The 23,315-nt window shown below is 40.8% G+C and overlaps 2 protein-coding genes across 2 annotated transcripts in view; one reads left to right on the forward strand and one right to left on the reverse strand.

Annotated features, from left to right (window-relative positions):
* nol9 (nucleolar protein 9) overlaps positions 1 to 21,231 on the reverse strand; it is a 33,849-nt gene extending 12,618 nt beyond the window's left edge. The window contains exons 1-5 of the mRNA XM_061902687.1: positions 20,814 to 21,231; positions 14,295 to 14,732; positions 5,116 to 5,326; positions 2,218 to 2,348; positions 825 to 960 (exon numbers count right to left, since the gene is read on the reverse strand). Of these exons, the coding sequence (XP_061758671.1) occupies positions 825 to 960; positions 2,218 to 2,348; positions 5,116 to 5,326; positions 14,295 to 14,717 (901 nt within the window). The 5' untranslated portion in view covers positions 14,718 to 14,732; positions 20,814 to 21,231. The remainder of the gene's footprint in view (positions 1 to 824; positions 961 to 2,217; positions 2,349 to 5,115; positions 5,327 to 14,294; positions 14,733 to 20,813) is intronic.
* An 8-nt stretch (positions 21,232 to 21,239) lies between these two features.
* Positions 21,240 to 23,315, forward strand: part of zbtb48 (zinc finger and BTB domain containing 48) — a 30,321-nt gene continuing 28,245 nt past the window's right edge. Inside the window, exon 1 of the mRNA XM_061902690.1 lies at positions 21,240 to 21,263. The gene's annotated coding sequence lies outside the window, so the exon portion shown is untranslated. The remainder of the gene's footprint in view (positions 21,264 to 23,315) is intronic.

Raw genomic sequence — 23,315 nt, forward strand, 5'->3', positions numbered from 1 at the left:
AAAAGATTAGTCACATGTAATATTTTCAACGTAGGTGTAAAAATAATGTATTTATATATTTCTTTTGTATTTTATGTAATTCTCTTGTTTTGTTTGCATGGCTCAAAATAAACCATTCATTCATTCATTCATTCATTCATTTAACTGTAACCAAAGGCGATGGCTGTTTACGACCCCCGCCCCTTAGAAACAGCTGTTGCCGTGTAATCAGGGAAGGTCCAAATAAAAGAGGCGGCGTACAATCTTTCGCCAGAGCGCGTTGAGACAAGGGTACAGTGTCCAAGCGTCTCTCCTCAATTGAGCCAAATGTAATTCTGTCTCTGTTTAATTATTTGCTTCTTGTCTTGTTTAATAGATGTCAGTGTTTGATCCTGACACTTACAAAAAAGTGAGACCCCATTTTTCTGACTTCAAAATTCCTAGTGCCAACACTGTGTGATGTGAACCACAGAACGGGAAATTGAACGTATTGCCACATAGTACAGGTTCTGGCTGCTTAGTACAACATAAGCACTACAAATTATTGAATATGTGTATCTATGCACGCTAATGTCAGATGATAAAATACACGACACAGTTTGACAGTATTGTTGCTGTTCCCACTCCACCGCATCTTCATTATTTTACACTGGTTAACTTCTTTTTACACTTGTATGACAGTTAAGAGCATCCAAACAAGTTTTTATGATGGACGCAGTTTGATTAGAAATGAATATGTGGCGGTAAAGGTCTTGTTTCTTTTAAAGTTAAAGTACCAATGATTGTCACACACATACGAGATGTGGCGAAATGATTCTCTGCGATATTGTTTTGGGGTTGTTTACCTCTGCAGGCGCCGACCACCGCGTTGAGGGATTCCTGGCAGCTGGGGGACACCTTCAGGCCCTCGATGTCGCCGGGCAAAGGAACCATGCCCAGACCGTTAAGGGGCGTGTCCAAGATGGCCGACATGAGTTCAGCCTGTAGAGAAGATGTTTACATTTGTATATTGTACATAAGGACATTTATCATAGTTATTTACACATTCTGTATTGTTCTGTGATATTTATGCATCATAATTCATCTAACATATTCTCTAGTATTTACTTATACCATATTTTCTGTACTATTTATATTGTATTGTATTATGCACCATATATATTTTTGTAGTATTTATAGGGACTGTATAAATTATGCCACATTATTATTTAGTATTTATTTATGCAGCATTACAGGGCTCAAATTGAACCACGGCAACGCCTTGTCTATTTCCGTAATGCCCTAAAAAATTTAACAACATCGGCGTCAAGAACATGCCGTAACGGCCTTTGCCTTTTTACTTGTTAATGGACGAGGGATGGAACGGTAAAAAGTATAATGGCAATTTGCGATAAAATTCCAGACAGTTACTAACACGTCTCGTTTTTTTAATTACCGGAAAAACTTAATTTATAAATGCATTTTAGGCAACAGAAAGTTATGACTTAGTAAGTCAATATTTTGACTTAGTAAGTTACTAAGTCAAAAGAATGACTTACTAAGTTAAATTAATGACTTACTGTATGTAAGAGTTAAAAGTGGGGCCACATGCTGACATATGCTCAACTCATCATGCTGAATTTATTACAGCATTTGGGAAGCCTGTAGTTGATTTGCTATTTTTGTAAATATTACACATTTATCAACATGTGATAGCCGGGACCCTGCCATATAGACTGCTATATTACAAATAATTAATGTAACTATAGCTGGAAAAATACAACAATAGCAATAGGAGAGACTATTCCTCCCTGAAAATCATGGAGTTCATGTAGGCTTTATGATGCACTTACATTATATCAACTATCAGATATCAGGAAACTCTTTATTTAACATGATGTCCTGTTTTAGCTGCTTCAACACAGCTCAATCAACACAGAAAATGGTAAAGCAAAATACCTTAGTTGTTAACTGTAGGTCAATAATGCTTGTCTTAACAACAAAGAGCCATAAGAAACCCTGGCATATAAATGTACATAACTTAAATAAATAATAATAGATAGATTAAGAGGATTGTCAATGAATTGAAGAAAAATGGAGTACACAGTTGTGCTTATATATAAATTCAGTCTTGACTGGCCTGCAATTTAAAGAAAAAAAAAAAATTTGGGCATTGGCTTGGAAATAGAAATTCAGAAAACTTGCATTCATATTGTAATTTATCAAGTAATCACGACAATAAAGTTTGGTGTTACTTACCACCGGGGGGTTGAACAGTCCTCCGAGATCGGAGAAGCTGGAGAGGAAGCGCGTCAGCGGCGTCTCCATAGGCTCCAGCAAAATGATGGAGGAGTTGGGAAGCACTTTCTTAAGCAGCTTCTTCCGAGATGCTGTCAACACAAAGTCAGGACTGTACTTTTTCTAAATGATACCGTGTATTCACTTTTTACAATTTATGACAGTTGAAAATGTTAAAATATAATTAAAATCAAAGCTGCAAGCAGCGATGGACGGGACCGAATTTTGCTGGTGTTTCCTGCCTTTACCCAGTCAACATATCTTTACCTGTACATTACCTTCCTTCCCTGCATCCTGGGGTCACACTGGTGCTTCTTTCTGTCACCCATACACGCTGGTGCTTCCTGCCATCACCCAGACAACATATCTTTGCCTGCACATTACCTACCTTCTCTGTATCCTGGAGTCAAACTGGTGCCTCCTTCTTTCACCCAGTCAACATATCTTTACCTGCACAGTACCTACTTTCTCTGCATTGTGTGGGCACGCTGTGCTTCCTGCTTTAAGCGGCCATTTTGAGACGGCAGCAGCGCAGCAGCATCAGCGCAGCAGTTCTTTGAAGGCTCGTAAAATCAAAACTGGAGCAGTGACAAACTCTTTTCGCAACTTTTAATCAGAAGGGTTCACTCTCTCCCCTGTGCGAGTTTGAAGCCGACACAACAAACGCGCTCAGAAGAGATAATGTTTGAAAAAAGGTGACGGGTTTTTCCAAAATTTTGTTTTGAAGGGGTAATTGCCAACTTCCTGATGATTTTTGCTGAAGGATGTAAATGAATAAAATGTAGGTCTAAGTGAGACCTACATAGAGGTTTTTGGTTCATGTCCCCACGACATTCCTACGGGAAGTTACAAGCAATTTTGAGTTTTTTTTTTTTTTTTTTTTAATTAGATGGCAATTTTCGCCAGTCCTGATGTGTGTGTAAAATTTGGTGAGTTTTGAAATTACAGCTCAAAGAGGCGGCGGTAAAATAATAATAAAACCTTAGAAATACAATAGGGTCTTCTGTCCCAGAGGGGCATTCGGTCCCTAAAAATGTCCCTCCAGGGTACCCCCTATATCTAATTGATTGAGGCGCCCCACCACGGCAAAACAAAAGCCAGCCCACCTTAAAAAATTAGGGGTTTGTTATACGTGAGAACACTTTTAAGTAATAGAACGTATGAATGATTATATAATATATAGTCTATTATTTACAATTTTGGCTATAATTAGTTTGAAAAAAATCTTAAATACAACAAAAATTTTCCTCTATGCTTAACTTTTTAAAATTGAGCATCTGAAGATGTACTTCCCGTTGATCTGATCAATCTAATTAGCAACAATCGAACAAGAGAGCACAACGATATGAGAAACGATGTCAAATATCACTAATAACAATGATTTATTTTTCAATATGTTTTTGGGCTTTAAAAAAATGCATCGTCGATAGCTATTCACATTATATAATGACGTCATATTGCTCAGTCCCCTAATTAAGCCCCCACCGCCACTAGTATATTGGCAATCGGGGACGAGGTATGTAACAGGAAACGGTATAATGATAATTTGCGAGAAAATTCCAGAGAGTTAGTAATACGTCTAATTTTTTAATTACCGGAAAAACTGAAATTATTAATGCATTTTAGGCAACAGGAAGTCAGGCGCATGCGCACTAGAGTCATTGGGCTTGATAATCATGGCGGACTAACGACACTGACTTAGCTGCGAAGATTTCCCCTCGGAGCCAAGCGCTTGGTTTAACATCAAGAGCGCACTGCTGTGTTTGGATGGAGACAGGTGTGGACAATGTTGGAGACACTTGTCCCCACTAGACCGTGTAATATTTTATTTTATTATATAAACAAACGCCAGGGGTGGAGCTACACCTGACATTCAATGTAATGATACCAAGTACAGGCACGTATCTAGTTGATACTACTATGAATACGTTGACATTTTCTGGCATCACAACATTTTCTTTCGTTTTTTTTTTAAGTTTATACTATGTTTATAAACTCAGGAAAATGTCCCTGGACACGTGACAACTTGGAATATGGCCAATGTATGATCCTGTAGTTTCCTACAGGTACCATTATCACTGGAGGACGTGGAATAGCTAAAAATGCTTCATTACACACCGTTACAATGTAAACAAACGCCAGGGGCGGATCTACACCTGACATCCACTGTAATGATACCAAGCACAGACACGTATCTAGTCGATACTACTATGAATATGTCGATATTTTTTGACATCAAAACATTTTCTTTAAAGTTTATACTATGTTTATAAACTCGGGAATTAAGTCCCTGGACACACGAGAACTTGGAATATGGCCAATGTATGATCCTGTAGTTTCCTACATGTATTATTATCACTGGAGGACGTGGAATAGCTAAAAATGCTCACTACATGTCACACTACACTACATGCTCACTACATGTCACAATGTAAACAAACGCCAGCGGTGGATTTACACCTGACATCCACTGTAATGATACCAAGTACAGGCACGTATCTAGTCGATACTACTAAGAATACGTCAATATTTTTTGGCATCAAAACATTTTCTTTAAAGTTAGTACTATGTTTATAAACTCAGGAATTAAGTCCCTGGACACACGAGAACTTGGAATATGGCCAATGTATGATCCTGTAGTTTCCTAAAAGTATCATTATCACTGGAGGACGTGGAATAGCTAAAAATGCTTCACTACACACCGTCACAATGTAAACAAACGCCAGGGGTGGCTCTACACCTGACACTAGAGAAAAGCGCTATATAAATGTATTTCACAAATATACTTCACTACTTTAACTTAACTTTTTAGTACAAACAGATTAGACACCCGTTTCTCGTCAGATATCCGTCACTTACCGGGCGAAAGGTAATTGTTCAGTATTTCGTCGGCGTCGCTCCGGTGGTCCTCGGCGTCGCGGCAGCCGTCCTCGGCCCGGACGGTCAGCGGGGAGTGCGAGGCGGGGGAGAAGAGCGGGTAAGACTGCTGGCCCTCTTCGATGGTGAAGCCCATCACTTCCACGCGGCCGTACAGGCAGGTCAGAAAGCACTTGCCGCGGAAACACAGCGTCTGGAAGGGAACACATGAGTGGAGTGGACTCGACACTGCTAGACTTTGGACAAGAAGAAGAAAGTATATACCTATATATACCTATACTGGCATCCTGTGCACTTAAGATGCCACTTTAAGGTTTGACTACTTAGGTATTAAATACTACACGGTCTAGTTCCAGCCTATCTTGCTGATTGTATTGTACCGAATGTCCCGGCAGGCAATTTGCGCTCAAAGAACTCCGGCTTATTAGTGATTCCCAGAACCCCAAAAAAAGTCTGCGGGCTATAGAGCGTTTTCTATTGGGGCTCCAGTACTCTGGAATGTTCTAGAGGTAACAGTTAGAGATGCGACCTCAGTAGAAGCATTTAAGTCTCATCTTAAACCTCATTTGTATACTCTAGCCTTTAAATACACTCCCATTTTTAAAACAGTTTATCTGCCGTTTCTTTTCTTTTCTGGCCTGGGGGTGGGAGGGGCACAGGTCCGCTGGCCATGAATCAAGTGCTGGCTGTCCAGAGTCAGGACCCGGAGTGGACCGCTCGCCTGTGCATCGGTTGAGGACATCTCAGCTCTGCGGACCCGTCTCCACTCAGGTTGGTCACCTGCTGGCCCCACTATGGACTGGATTCTCACTATTATGTTGGATCCACTATGGACTGGACTCTCACTATTATGTTAGATCAACTATGGACTGGACTCTCACTATTATGTTAGATCCACTATGGACTGGACTCTCACTATTATGTTGGATCCAATATGGACTGGACTCTCACTATTATGTTAGATCCACTATGGACTGGACTCTCACTGTTATGTTAGATCCACTATGGACTGGACTCTCTCTATTATGTTAGATCAACTATGGACTGGACTCTCACACTATTATGTTAGATCCACTATGGACTGGACTCTCACTATTATGTTAAATCCACTATGGACTGGACTCTCACTATTATGTTAGATCCACTATGGACTGGACTCTCACACTATTATGTTAGATCCACTATGGACTGGGCTCTCACTTTTATGTTAGATCCACTATGGACTGGACTCTCTCTATTATGTTAGATCCACTATGGACTGGACTCTCACTGTTATGTTAGATCCAATATGGACTGGACTCTCACACTATTATGTTAGATCCACTATGGACTGGACTCTCACTATTATGTTAAATCCACTATGGACTGGACTCTCACTATTATGTTAGATCCACTATGGACTGGACTCTCACTGTTATGTTAGATCCAATATGGACTGGACTCTCACACTATTATGTTAGATCCACTATGGACTGGACTCTCACTATTATGTTAAATCCACTATGGACTGGACTCTCACTATTATGTTAGATCCACTATGGACTGGACTCTCACACTATTATGTTAGATCCACTATGGACTGGGCTCTCACTTTTATGTTAGATCCACTATGGACTGGACTCTCTCTATTATGTTAGATCCACTATGGACTGGACTCTCACTGTTATGTTAGATCCAATATGGACTGGACTCTCACTATTATGTTAGATCCACTATGGACTGGACTCTCTCTATTATGTTAGATCCACTATGGACTGGACTCTCTCTATTATGTTAGATCCACTATGGACTGGACTCTCACTATTATGTTGGATCCACTATGAACTGGACTCTCTCTATTATGTTAAATCCACTATGGACTGGACTCTCACTATTATGTTGGATCCACTATGGACTAGACTCTCACACTATTATGTTAGATCCACTATGAACTGGACTCTCTCTATTATGTTAAATCCACTATGGACTGGACTCTCACTATTATGTTGGATCCACTATGGACTAGACTCTCACACTATTATGTTAGATCCACAATGGACCGGACTCTCACACTATTATGTTAGATCCACTATGGACTGGACTCTCACACTATTATGTTAGATCCACTATGGACTGGACTCTCACACTATTATGTTAGATCCACTATGGACTGGACTCTCACACGATTATGTTAGATCCACTATGGACTGGACTCTCTCACTATTATGTTAGATCCACTATGGACTGGGCTCTCACTTTTATGTTAGATCCATTATGGACTGGACTCTCTCTGTTATGTTAAATCCACTATGGACTGGACTCTCACTATTATGTTAAATCCACTATGGACTGGATTCTCACTATTATGTTAGATCCACTATGGACTGGGCTCTCACTTTTATGTTAGATCCACTATGGACTGGACTCTCACTATTATGTTAGATCCACTATGGACTGGGCTCTCACTTTTATGTTAGATCCATTATGGACTGGACTCTCTCTGTTATGTTAAATCCACTATGGACTGGACTCTCACTATTATGTTGGATCCACTATGGACTAGACTCTCACACTATTATGTTAGATCCACTATGGACTGCACTCTCACACTATTATGTTAGATCCACTTTGGCCTGGACTCTCACACTATTATGTTAGATCCACTATGGACTGGACTCTCACTATTATGTTAGATCCACTATGGACTGGACTCTCACTGTTATGTTAGATCCACTATGGACTGGACTCTCACAGTATTATGTTAGATCCACTATGGACTGGGCTCTCACTTTTATGTTAGATCCACTATGGACTGGACTCTCTCTATTATGTTAGATACACTATGGACTAGACTCTCACTATTATGTTAGATCCAATATGGACTGGACTCTCACTATTATGTTAGATCCACTATGGACTGTACTCTCTCTATAATGTTAGTCCACTATGGACTGGACTCTCACACTATTATGTTAGATCCACTATGGACTGGACTCTCACAATATTATGTTGGATCCACTATGGACTGGACTCTCACACTATTATGTTAGATCCACTATGGACTGGACTCTCTCTGTTATGTTAAATCCACTATGGACTGGACTCTCACTATTATGTTGGATCCACTATGGACTAGACTCTCACACTATTATGTTAGATCCACTATGGACTGCACTCTCACACTATTATGTTAGATCCACTTTGGCCTGGACTCTCACACTATTATGTTAGATCCACTATGGACTGGACTCTCACTATTATGTTAGATCCACTATGGACTGGACTCTCACTGTTATGTTAGATCCACTATGGACTGGACTCTCACAGTATTATGTTAGATCCACTATGGACTGGGCTCTCACTTTTATGTTAGATCCACTATGGACTGGACTCTCTCTATTATGTTAGATACACTATGGACTAGACTCTCACTATTATGTTAGATCCAATATGGACTGGACTCTCACTATTATGTTAGATCCACTATGGACTGTACTCTCTCTATAATGTTAGTCCACTATGGACTGGACTCTCACACTATTATGTTAGATCCACTATGGACTGGACTCTCACAATATTATGTTGGATCCACTATGGACTGGACTCTCACACTATTATGTTAGATCCACTATGGACTGGACTCTCACAATATTATGTTGGATCCACTATGGACTGGACTCTCACACTATTATGTTAGATCCACTATGGACTGGACTCTCACTATTATGTTAAATCCACTATGGACTGGACTCTCACACTATTATGTTAGATCCACTTTGGACTGGACTCTCACACTATTATGTTAGATCCACTATGGACTGGACTCTCACTATTATGTTAAATCCACTATGGACTGGACTCTCACTATTACGTTAGATCCACTATGGAAAGGACTCTCACTATTATGTTAGATCCACTATGGACTGGACTCTCTCTATTATGTTGGATCCACTATGGACTAGACTCTCACACTATTATGTTAGATCCACTATGGACTGCACTCTCACACTATTATGTTAGATCCACTTTGGCCTGGACTCTCACACTATTATGTTAGATCCACTATGGACTGGACTCTCACTATTATGTTAGATCCACTATGGACTGGACTCTCACTGTTATGTTAGATCCACTATGGACTGGACTCTCACAGTATTATGTTAGATCCACTATGGACTGGGCTCTCACTTTTATGTTAGATCCACTATGGACTGGACTCTCTCTATTATGTTAGATACACTATGGACTGGACTCTCACTATTATGTTAGATCCAATATGGACTGGACTCTCACTATTATGTTAGATCCACTATGGACTGTACTCTCTCTATAATGTTAGATCCACTATGGACTGGACTCTCACACTATTATGTTAGATCCACTATGGACTGGACTCTCACAATATTATGTTGGATCCACTATGGACTGGACTCTCACACTATTATGTTAGATCCACTATGGACTGGACTCTCACAATATTATGTTGGATCCACTATGGACTGGACTCTCACACTATTATGTTAGATCCACTATGGACTGGACTCTCACAATATTATGTTGGATCCACTATGGACTGGACTCTCACACTATTATGTTAGATCCACTTTGGACTGGACTCTCACACTATTATGTTAGATCCACTATGGACTGGACTCTCACTATTATGTTAAATCCACTATGGACTGGACTCTCACTATTATGTTAGATCCACTATGGAAAGGACTCTCACTATTATGTTAGATCCACTATGGACTGGACTCTCTCTATTATGTTAGATCCACTATGGACTGGACTCTCACATTATTATGTTAGATCCACTACGGACTGGACTCTCACAATATTATGTTGGATCCACTATGGACTGGACTCTCACACTATTATGTTAGATCCACTATGGACTGGACTCTCACACTATTATGTTAGATCCACTATGGACTGGACTCTCACTATTATGTTAAATCCACTATGGACTGGACTCTCACACTATTATGTTAAATCCACTTTGGACTGGACTATCACACTATTATGTTAGATCCACTATGGACTGGACTCTCACTATTATGTTAGATCCACTATGGACTGGACTCTCACTATTATGTTAAATCCACTATGGACTGGACTCTCACTATTATGTTAGATCCACTATGGAATGGACTCTCACACTATTATGTTAGATTCACTATGGACTGGGCTCTCACTTTTATGTTGGATCCACTATGGACTGGACTCTCTCTATTATGTTAGATCCACTATGGACTGGACTCTCACTATTATGTTAGATCCAATATGGACTGGACTCTCACTATTATGTTAGATCCAATATGGACTGGACTCTCACTATTATGTTAGATCCACTATCGACTGTACTCTCTCTATTATGTTAGATCCACTATGGACTGGACTCTCACTTTTATGTTAGATCCACTATGGACTGGACTCTCTCTATTATGTTAGATACACTATGGACTGGACTCTCACTATTATGTTAGATCCAATATGGACTGGACTCTCACTATTATGTTAGATCCACTATGGACTGGACTCTCACAATATTATGTTGGATCCACTATGGACTGGACTCTCACACTATTATGTTAGATCCACTATGGACTGGACTCTCACTATTATGTTAAATCCACTATGGACTGGACTCTCACACTATTATGTTAGATCCACTTTGGACTGGACTCTCACACTATTATGTTAGATCCACTATGGACTGGACTCTCACTATTATGTTAAATCCACTATGGACTGGACTCTCACTATTATGTTAGATCCACTATGGAAAGGACTCTCACTATTATGTTAGATCCACTATGGACTGGACTCTCTCTATTATGTTGGATCCACTATGTACTAGACTCTCACACTATTATGTTAGATCCACTATGGACTGGACTCTCTCTATTATGTTGGATCCACTATGTACTAGACTCTCACACTATTATGTTAGATCCACTTTGGCCTGGACTCTCACACTATTATGTTAGATCCACTATGGACTGGACTCTCACTATTATGTTAGATCCACTATGGACTGGACTCTCACTGTTATGTTAGATCCACTATGGACTGGACTCTCACAGTATTATGTTAGATCCACTATGGACTGGGCTCTCACTTTTATGTTAGATCCACTATGGACTGGACTCTCTCTATTATGTTAGATACACTATGGACTGGACTCTCACTATTATGTTAGATCCAATATGGACTGGACTCTCACTATTATGTTAGATCCACTATGGACTGTACTCTCTCTATAATGTTAGATCCACTATGGACTGGACTCTCACACTATTATGTTAGATCCACTATGGACTGGACTCTCACAATATTATGTTGGATCCACTATGGACTGGACTCTCACACTATTATGTTAGATCCACTATGGACTGGACTCTCACAATATTATGTTGGATCCACTATGGACTGGACTCTCACACTATTATGTTAGATCCACTATGGACTGGACTCTCACAATATTATGTTGGATCCACTATGGACTGGACTCTCACACTATTATGTTAGATCCACTTTGGACTGGACTCTCACACTATTATGTTAGATCCACTATGGACTGGACTCTCACTATTATGTTAAATCCACTATGGACTGGACTCTCACTATTATGTTAGATCCACTATGGAAAGGACTCTCACTATTATGTTAGATCCACTATGGACTGGACTCTCTCTATTATGTTAGATCCACTATGGACTGGACTCTCACATTATTATGTTAGATCCACTACGGACTGGACTCTCACAATATTATGTTGGATCCACTATGGACTGGACTCTCACACTATTATGTTAGATCCACTATGGACTGGACTCTCACACTATTATGTTAGATCCACTATGGACTGGACTCTCACTATTATGTTAAATCCACTATGGACTGGACTCTCACACTATTATGTTAAATCCACTTTGGACTGGACTATCACACTATTATGTTAGATCCACTATGGACTGGACTCTCACTATTATGTTAAATCCACTATGGACTGGACTCTCACTATTATGTTAGATCCACTATGGAATGGACTCTCACACTATTATGTTAGATTCACTATGGACTGGGCTCTCACTTTTATGTTGGATCCACTATGGACTGGACTCTCTCTATTATGTTAGATCCACTATGGACTGGACTCTCACTATTATGTTAGATCCAATATGGACTGGACTCTCACTATTATGTTAGATCCAATATGGACTGGACTCTCACTATTATGTTAGATCCACTATCGACTGTACTCTCTCTATTATGTTAGATCCACTATGGACTGGACTCTCACTATTATGTTAAATCCACTATGGACTGGACTCTCACGCTATTATGTTAGATCCACTATGGACTGGACTCTCACACTATTATGTTAGATCCACTACAGACTGGACTCTCACACTATTATGTGAAATCCACTATGGACTGGACTCTCACTATTATGTTGGATCCACTATGGACTGGACTCTCACTATTATGTTAAATCCACTATGGACTGGACTCTCACGCTATTATGTTAGATCCACTATGGACTGGACTCTCACACTATTATGTTAGATCCACTATGGACTGGATTCTCACTATTATGTTAGATCCACTATGGACTGGACTCTCACACTATTATGTTAGATCCACCATGGACTGGACTCTCACTATTATGTTGGATCCACTATGGACTGGACTCTCACACTATTATGTTAGATCCACTATGGACCGGACTCTCACACTATTATGTTAGATCCACTATGGACCGGACTCTCACACTATTATGTTAGATCCACTATGGACTGGACTCTCACTCTATTATGTTAGATCCACTATGGACCGGACTCTCACACTATTATGTTAGATCCACTATGGACCGGACTCTCACACTATTATGTTAGATCCACTATGGACTGGACTCTCACTCTATTATGTTAGATCCACTATGGACTGGACTCTCACTGTTATGTTAGATCCACTATGGACTGGACTCTCACAGTATTATGTTAGATCCACTATGGACTGGACTCTCTCTATTATGTTAGATACACTATGGACTGGACTCTCACTATTATGTTAGATCCAATATGGACTGGACTCTCACTATTATGTTAGATCCACTATGGACTGTACTCTCTCTATAATGTTAGATCCACTATGGACTGGACTCTCACACTATTATGTTAGATCCACTATGGACTGGACTCTCACAATATTATGTTGGATCCACTATGGACTGGACTCTCACACTATTATGTTAGATCCACTATGGACTGGACTCTCACAATATTATGTTGGATCCACTATGGACTGGACTCTCACACTATTATGTTAGATCCACTATGGACTGGACTCTCACTATTATGTTAAATCCACTATGGACTGGACTCTCACACTATTATGTTAGATCCACTTTGGACTGGACTCTCACACTATTATGTTAGATCCACTATGGACTGGACTCTCACTATTATGTTAAATCCACTATGGACTGGACTCTCACTATTATGTTAGATCCACTATGGAATGGACTCTCACTATTATGTTAGATCCACTATGGACTGGACTCTCTCTATTATGTTAGATCCACTATGGACTGGACTCTCACATTATTATGTTAGATCCACTACGGACTGGACTCTCACAATATTATGTTGGATCCACTATGGACTGGACTCTCACACTATTATGTTAGATCCACTATGGACTGGACTCTCACACTATTATGTTAGATCCACTATGGACTGGACTCTCACTATTATGTTAAATCCACTATGGACCGGACTCTCACACTATTATGTTAGATCCACTATGGACTGGACTCTCACTCTATTATGTTAGATCCACTATGGACTGGACTCTCACTCTATTATGTTGGATCCACTATGGACTGAACCCTCACTATTATGTTAGGTCCACTATGGACTGGACTATCACTATTATGTTAAATCCACTATGGACTGGACTCTCACAATATTATGTTGGATCCACTATGGACTGGAATCTCACATTATTAACTAGATACCCACATTTGCGGTCCCCTCCAAGGTTTTTCATTCTATCCCGTTAGGTTGAGTTTTTCCTTGCCCTGATGTGGGATCTGAGCCGAGGATGTGGTTGTGGCTTGTGCAGCCCTTTGAGATAGTCGTGATCTCGGGCTAAATAAATATTTAGATTACCTGTCCCTGCTGCATGACCAGCACCGCGTGCTTCCTCTGGTCATCCCTGGCCGCACAGTGGTGGAGGGCATTCCCGTCCAGCCGACCAGTCGGCGCGTCCTTGGACTCGCTCGGCGTCCGGACCCCGTTCGCCTGCACGGTCTGGGAATACTCCTTCCACTCCCGAGACTCGTCGGAATCCAGCTCCATGGCGCCGTTGGCGAAGGACTTGCTCACGGCCACCGGCTTCGCCTTGGTCTTCAGTCTCTTCACGGCGGGCTTCTTGCCGGCGGTCTCCTGGTGCACCTTGATCACGCTGGCCATGACGGGACTGGACTGGAGGTCAGAGGGCTCCATGGGGGGTCTGCAGCGTTTGCCCCTCACGTCCTTCCACTTCTGGGATTTCCTGCTGCCCTTTGAATGGTTGCCTCGCTTGGCCTTCATTATGGCGAGTGGACGCTGTGCAACAATTCACATATTATTAATCCATCCATCCATTTTCTACCGCTTGTCCCTTTTCGGGGTCGCGGGGGCGTGCTGGAGCCTATCACAGCTACACATACATTATTAGTTTGGGTCATAAACTTACAAACCCCGTTTCCATATGAGTTGGGAAATTAAGATGTAAATATAAACGGAATACAATGATTTGCAAATCCTTTTCAACCCATATTCAGTTGAATATGCTACAAAGACAACATATTTGATGTTCAAACTGATAAACATTTCTTTTGTTGCAAATAATCATTAACTTTAGAATTTGATGCCAGCGACACATGACAAATAAGTTGGGAAAGGTGGCAATAAATACTGATAAAGTTGAGGAATGCTCATCAAACACTTATTTGGAACATCCCACAGGTGTGCAGGCTAATCGGGAACAGGTGGGTGCCATGATTGGGTATAAAAACAGCTTCCCAAAAAATGCTCAGTCTTCCACAAGAAAGGATGGGGCGAGGTACACCCCTTTGTCCACAACTGCGTGAGCAAATAGTCAAACAGTTTAAGAACAACGTTTCTCAAAGTGCAAATGCAAGAAATTTAGGGATTTCAACATCTACGCTCCATAATATCATCAAAAAGTTCGGAAAATATGGAGAAATCACTCCACGTAAGCGGCATGGCCGGAAACCAACATTGAATGACCGTGACCTTCGATCCCTCAGACGGCACTGTATCAAAAACCGACATCAATCTCTAAAGGATATCACCACATGGGCTCAGGAACACTTCAGAAAACCACTGTCACAAAATACAGTGTGTCGCTACATCTGTAAGTGCAAGTTAAAGCTCTACTATGCAAAGCGAAAGCTATTTATCAACAACATCCAGAAACACCGCCGGCTTCTCTGGGCCCGAGATCATCTAAGATGGACTGATGCAAAGTGGAAAAGTGTTCTGTGGTCTGACGAGTGCACATTTCAAATTGTTTTTGGAAATATTCTATATAGAATCGTCATACTGCTGTGATTATATGCATCAAGGCAAAATATCGTAATATATATATCGTATATCGCGATATGGCAGAAAAATATCGCGATATTAATATAAGCCAATATCGCCCAGTTGTGATCAAAATTTTTCAACCCCCACACAATTTTGGTGTTTTAGCAAGTTGGACATTTATTCCATCCATCCATCTTCTTCCGCTTATCAGAGGTCGGGTCGCGGGGGCAACAACCTAAGCAGGGAAACCCAGACTTCCCTTTCCCCAGCCACTTCCCGGGGGATCCCGAGGCGTTCCCAGGCCAGCCGGGAGACATAGTCTTCCCAACGTGTCCTGGGTCTTCCCCGTGGCCTCCTACCGGTTGGACGTGCCCTCAACACCTCCCTAGGGAGGCGTTCGGGTGGCATCCTGACCAGATGCCCGAACCACCTCATCTGGCTCCTCTCGATGTGAAGGAGCAGCGGCTTTACTTTGAGTTCCTCCCGGATGGCAGAGCTTCTCACCCTATCTCTAAGGGAGAGACCCGCCACACGGCGGAGGAAACTCATTTGGGCCGCTTGTACCCGTGATCTTATCCTTTCGGTCATGACCCAAAGCTCATGACCATAGGTGAGGATGGGAACGTAGATCGACCGGTAAATTGAGAGCTTTGCCTTCCAGCTCAGCTCCTTCTTCACCACAACGGATTGGTACAACGTCCGCATTACTGAAGAAGCCGCACCGATCCGCCTGTCGATCTCACGATCCACTCTTCCCTCACTCGTGAACAAGACTCCTAGGTACTTGAACTCCTCCACTTGGGGCAGGGTCTCCTCCCAAACCTAGAGATGGCATTCCACCCTTTTCCGGGCGAGAACCATGGACTCGGACTTGGAGGTGCCGATTCTCATTCCGGTCGCTTCACACTCAGCTTCAAACCGATCCAGTAAGAACTGAAGATCCCAGTCAGATGAAGCCATCAGGACCACATCTTCTGCAAAAAGCAGACACCTAATCCTGCGGTCACCAAACCGGAACCCCTCAACGCCTTGACTGCGCCTAGAAATTCTGTCCATAAAAGTTATGAACAGAATCGGTGACAAAGGACAGCCTTGGCGGAGTCCAACCTTCACTGGAAATGTGTTCGACTTACTGCCGGCAACGCGGACCAAGCTCTGGCACTGATCACTCATGAACAAGACTCCTAGGTACTTGAACTCCTCCACTTGGGGCAGGGTCTCCTCCCCAACCCGGAGATGGCATTCCACCCTTTTCCGGGCGAGAACCATGGACTCGGACTTGGAGGTGCTGATTCTCATTCCGGTCGCTTCACACTCGGCTGCAAACCGATCCAGTAAGAGCTGAAGATCCCGGTCAGATGAAGCCATCAGGACCACATCATCTGCAAAAAGTAGAGACCTAATCCTGCGGTCACCAAACCCTTGACTGCGCCTAGAAATTCTGTCCATAAAAGTTATGAACAGAATCGGTGACAAAGGACAGCCTTGGCGGAGTCCAACCCTCACTGGAAATGTGTTCGACTTACTGCCGGCAATGCGGACCAAGCTCTGGCACTGATCGTACAGGGAACGGACCGCCACAATCAGACAGTCCGATACCCCATACTCTCTGAGCACTCCCCACAGGACTTCCCGAGGGACACGGTCCAATGCCTTCTCCAAATCCACAAAGCACATGTAGACTGGTTGGGGCAAACTCCCGTGCACCCTCAAGAACCCTGCCGAGAGTATAGAGCTGGTCCACAGTTCCACGACCAGGACGAAAACCACACTGTTCCTCCTGAATCCGAGGTTCAACTATCCGACTATTCCGTATTTTGTTTATAGTCATATGAAATAAAGATGTGTCAAATAGACAAATGCAACTTCAATTGTAACACTTTTTGACAAAATAGCAGAAAAGGACATTTTTCTTAATATCTCATTGACAAAAGTATTCAACCCCCTAGTTCCATGCATCTTTAGTACTTAGTAGAACAGCCTTTGGCAGTAATGACATCCTTCAAAGGTGATACATAAGCGGACACAAGCTTCTTGCAAGCATCTACAGGTATTTTAGCCCATTCCTCTTGGGCAAAGGCCTCCAGTTCTTTCATATTCTTGGGTTTGCGGTCTGCAACTGCCTTCTTCAAGTCCCACCACAGCTATTCTAGAGGATTTAGCTCTGGCGACTGTGAAGGCCACTCCAGAGTCTTGCAGCCCTTCTTCTGCAACCACTCTGATGTTGATTTGGAGGTATGCTTGGGATCCTCGTCCTGTTGGAAGGTCCAAGGTCTCCCAAGCCTCAGCTTCGTCACTGACTTCATGACATTTGCAGCTAATATATCCTGCTAGGAAATAGAATTCATAATGCCTTGAATGCACTGGAGAGTCCCGGCCCCAGAGCATGATTGACCCCCCACCATGCTTAACAGTAGGCGAGGTGTTCTTCTTTTTGTAAGCTTCATTTTTTTCTCCTCCAGACATAACGTTGATTCATAGGCCCAAAGAGTTCCAATTTTTTCTTATCACTCCATAGAACAGTTTCCCAAAACCTTTGGTGTTTGTCCAGATGATTTTTGGCATACTGGAGTCTATTTTTCTTGTGCCTGGTAGTCAAAAGTGGGGTGCGCCTGGGAGTTCTGGCATGGAGGCCTTCATCTTGTAGTGCGCGCCTTATTGTCTGGGACGAAACCTGCGTTCCCCTCTCTGCAATGTCCTGTTGTAGTTCCTCAGCTGTTACCCGGGGGGTTTTCACCACTGTACGCTTCAAATACCGGACAGCAGTTGCACACAGCATCCTCTTTCCACCACGCCCAGGTAGCGTTTCCACTGTGCCTTTAGCTTTAAACTTGCGAATTATGCTCCCAACTGTGTCTCTCGGAATGTGTTATGTCTTTGCTATTTTCTTATTTCCATATCAATCAATGTTTATTTATATAGCCCTAAATCACAAATGTCTCAAAGGACTGTACAAACAACTACGACTACGACATCCTCGGAAGAACCCACATAAGGGCAAGGAAAACTGGGATGCCAGTGAGAATGATGACTATGAGAACCTTGGAGAGGACCACATATGTGGGCAACTCCCCCCTCTAGGGGACCGAAAGCAATGGATGTCGAGCGGGTCTAACATGATACTGTGAAAGTTCAATCCATAGCGGCTCCAACACAGCCGCGAGAGTTCAGTTCAAAGCGGATCCAAGACTGCAGCCAGAGTCCCGTTCACTCTTATGAAGAGAAATTACCTCCTTTCTTGACTTCTTTGACCACTCCCTGGACTTCACCATGTTGAAAATACACCATTGACCATCTACATAGCATAGCTCGGTTGGTAGAGCGGCCGTGCCAGCAACTTGAGGGTTGCAGGTTCAATTCCCGCTTCCGCCACCCTAGTCACTGCCGTTGTGTCCTTGGGCAAGACACTTTACCCACCTGCTCCCAGTGCCACCCACACTGGTTTAAATGTAACTTAGATATTGGGTTTCACTATGTAAAGCGCTATATAAATATAATTCACTTCACTTCACTACAAGAAGCTGAGCGTCACAGTCTTTGTCAATCAGTTTAATTGTTGCTCGTTATGGCTCTAATCACATCTACAGGTGTTTTCAACACCTGATTGAAAAGACCTTATTCAAATTCTGTTCTTAAGAGCTATAATCTTCAAGGGGTTGAATAATTTTGTCAATGAGATATTAAGAGAAATGACACTGTTTGGTATGTTACAAAATATAATGTTGTAATTCAAGTTGCATTTGTCTATTTAATGCATCTTTATTTGATATGACTATAAACAAAATACGGAATAATTGTCCAACTTGCTAAAACACCAACATTGTGTAGGGGTTGAATGATTTTGATCACAACTGTATAACACAGTGGTGAACATGCCCTTTCCCAACTACTTTGGCACGTGTTGCAGCCATGAAATACACAATTGACCATCTACAAGAAGCTGAGCGTCACAGTCTTTATCAATCAGTTTAATTGTTGCTCGTTATGGTTCTAATCACATCTACAGGTGTTTTCAAGACCTGATTGAAAAGACCTTATTCAAATTCTGTTCTTAAGAGTTATGATCTTCAAGGGGTTGAATAATTTTGTCAATGAGATATTAAGAGAAATGACACTGTTTGGTATGTTACAAAATATAATGTTGTAATTCAAGTTGCATTTGTCTATTTAATGCATCTTTACTTGATATGACTATAAACAAAATACGGAATAAATGTCCAACTTGCTAAAACACCAAAATTATGTGGGGGTTGAATGATTTTGATCACAACTGTATAACACAGTGGTGAACATGCCCTTTCCCAACTACTTTGGCACGTGTTGCAGCCATGAAATACACCATTGACCATCTACAAGAAGCTGAGCGTCACAGTCTTTATCAATCAGTTTAATTGTTGCTCGTTATGGTTCTAATCACATCTACAGGTGTTTTCAACACCTGATTGAAAAGACCTTGTTCAAATTCTGTTCTTAAGAGTTATGATCTTCAAGGGGTTAAATAATTTTGTCAATGAGATATTAAGAGAAATGACATTGTTTGGTATGTTACAAAATATAATGTTGTAATTCAAGTTGCATTTGTCTATTTAATGCATCTTTATTTGATATGACTATAAACAAAATACGGAATAAATGTCCAACTTGCTAAAACACCAAAATTGTGTGGGGGTTGAATAATTTTGATCACAACTGTATAACACAGTGGTGAACATGCTCTTTCCCAACTACTTGATAGCCATGAAATTCTAAGTTAATTAATAATTGCAGAAAAATAAAATCAAGTTCATGAGTTTAAACGTCAAATATGTTGTCGTTGTAGCATATTCAACTAAATATGGGTTGAAAAGGATTTCCAAATCATTGTATTCTGTTTATATTTACATCTAACACAATTTCCCAAATCGTATGGAAATGGGGCTTGTATTATGCATTATTATTTTGGACCATAAACATATTCTGCATTATTATTTTGGACCATAAACATATTATGAATGATTATTTTGGACCATAAACATATTATGCATGATTATTTTTGGACCATAAACATATTGTACATGATTATTTTAGGTCATAGTTGACGTTATATCAACTTACCTTCGAGAAGGAACAATATGGCGACGACAACAACAGAAATAGCCTGGCTAATGCTGTTGGACTCCCGCCGAGGGGAACGACGTCAATAATAAAATATTAATAATATAACAATAAAGTATTTTGTCGCTACTAAAGCACTTTAAATGCTTCTGTTTGTTTACCGCCGAGCTAACATGTGCACAGCCTGCTGTTTAGTCGATGGCCAACTAAGACTCTTCACGGTGTGACGCTCGTTACAATATGTCACTTATAAACCTAATTGTCGCGTTTCCCCTGCGGTGTCGTGGTATTAAATACCGAATTAAAAAATATATAAATATTATATTTTTGTATGACTATCTCTACTGCGGTGTGACTACTAAACACGTCGTTTCTATTCCGGAGTTCGGCAAGTCCTGACGTCACTTCCTTTTCCGGTTCAAGATCCGAGCCGACAAGAAGGAAAATAAGGTAAATGGAGCTAATTTTGCTGTCTTTCAGCAAAGTACGCGTAAGTGTTACCGTGAAAAATGTTTTAGATTATATTTTTTTGTTAGTATCCCTACTGCGGTGCAACAATAGACATCTCATAAGTAGACGCAGCATTGGATGCTGTGACGCGAGAAATTCGGCCGCCATCTTGAAGTGGTGATGAGGAGCCGGCGAGCAGCCTAAACCAGCGTTTTTCAACCACTGTGCCGCGGCACACTAAGATATTGTCTGGGAAATTATGCAACTTCACCTAATTGGTGTATATTGTATATATTTTATAGACATAATATATCCGTATATATACCATGCTGTACACGTATTAAGCATATATTGTATATATTCGCAGATATGTTATATTTTATATTGCTATATCTAGTCTATTTCCATCCTTACACTTTCCATCATTGTAACTGAGCTACTGTGTTGAAAAATGTTCCTTGTGAATCATTAAAGTTTGTCTAAGTCTAAGTCTAATTTATGACAAAAATATTTTTTACAAATCAATAATCGTAATCTGCCAATAATGTGCCGTTGCTTAATGCCTGTGCCGTGTAAAACTCGGCAGGGTAACCACGTAATACTCCATGTCAGTAGGTGGCAGCAGTGCTTTGTAAAAGTCGGAATGTGTCGGGTGAGACAAGGATGGTTTGTTGTCAACTTACCAAATTGAAAAACTTATTCGAGGTGTTACCATTAGTTGGTCAATTGTACGGAATATGTACTGTACTGTGCATTCTACTAATAAAAGTATCAATCAATCCCGATATGCAGACCACAGTGGAGGGCAGTGTGCAGGTAAAAAAAGGTATGTAATGCTTAAACCCAAAATGAACGAAAGGGAAAGGAAAAGGTTATGCAAAACTGGCTACAAAGTAAACAGAGACAGAATGCTGGACGACAGCAAAAACTTACGGCGTCCACAAAGTACGACAATCAACAATGTCCACACAAAGAAGGTTAACAACAACGTAGATAGCCTTGCTTGCTAACACAAAGTACTTTTTTTTTTTACGTTTTCTGCCGGTGGTATGCCTCCGGATTTTTTTATGACAAAAATGTGCCTTGCCTTAAAAAAAGTTGACAGGTAGAAAACAAAAATGGTGTTCAGCCTTTTCCTGCTCAAATGAGCGGACTGTTGAACGTTGGAATCGGGGGATTACTTTTCACGAGTAAAATTTAACACTAACATACTATTGGTTGTATTTTGTGACAAGAATATTACCAGAGTTGAGGAGAAAATATCTTCAATAGTACGGAAATCATAGCCAATAGCAATTTATGACCAAAATAGAATTTCTTGTCCAGCCCCACCTAAAAGAAAATTCACCATCCGCCACTAATTATGATGCATTCTCATTTTAGGCAAAATATAAGACAATACTTTATGAACAGTAAAATTGTAACCAGGACTAAGTCTTCAAGTAACAATATTAAAATACTAACATTGTTGGGTAAGACAGAATTTGGTTTTATTCTGAATCCAGTGAAAGATTGTTTTTTTTAACGGATATAAAGACTTTCAGGTGCTTATATATGTTTATGTTGAAGTATTTGGCAGAATTTTTTATCCAAAGCGACATACCTAAAAAATACATATAAAATAATCACTGTAAACATGATCATTTAAGGGAAGAATGTAATAGAAAATATCAATACAAAGTGTCAAGACAGATTAAACTACGGTCTATAGCAGGGGTCACCAACCTTTTTGAAACTAAAAGATTCTTCTTGGGTACTGATTAATGCCAAGGGCTACCAGTTTGATACACACTTAAATAAATTGCCAGAAATAGCCAATTTGCTCAATTTACCTTTAATTGTGGAAAAACTGATCATCTTAATGATTTCTCACAATAAATATATATAGAAACATAAAAATATATATTTTTTAAAATGGGTATTTCTGTCTGTTATTCCGTCGTACATTTTTTTTCCTTCTACGGACAGTTTTCTGTAGGGAATAAATGATGAAAAAAACACTTAATTGAACGGTTTAAGAGAGGAGAAAACAGGAAAAAAATGAAATTTTGA

This window comes from Nerophis ophidion, linkage group LG06, assembly GCF_033978795.1.
Source record: "Nerophis ophidion isolate RoL-2023_Sa linkage group LG06, RoL_Noph_v1.0, whole genome shotgun sequence".
In the NCBI taxonomy this organism is placed as follows: domain Eukaryota; kingdom Metazoa; phylum Chordata; class Actinopteri; order Syngnathiformes; family Syngnathidae; genus Nerophis; species Nerophis ophidion.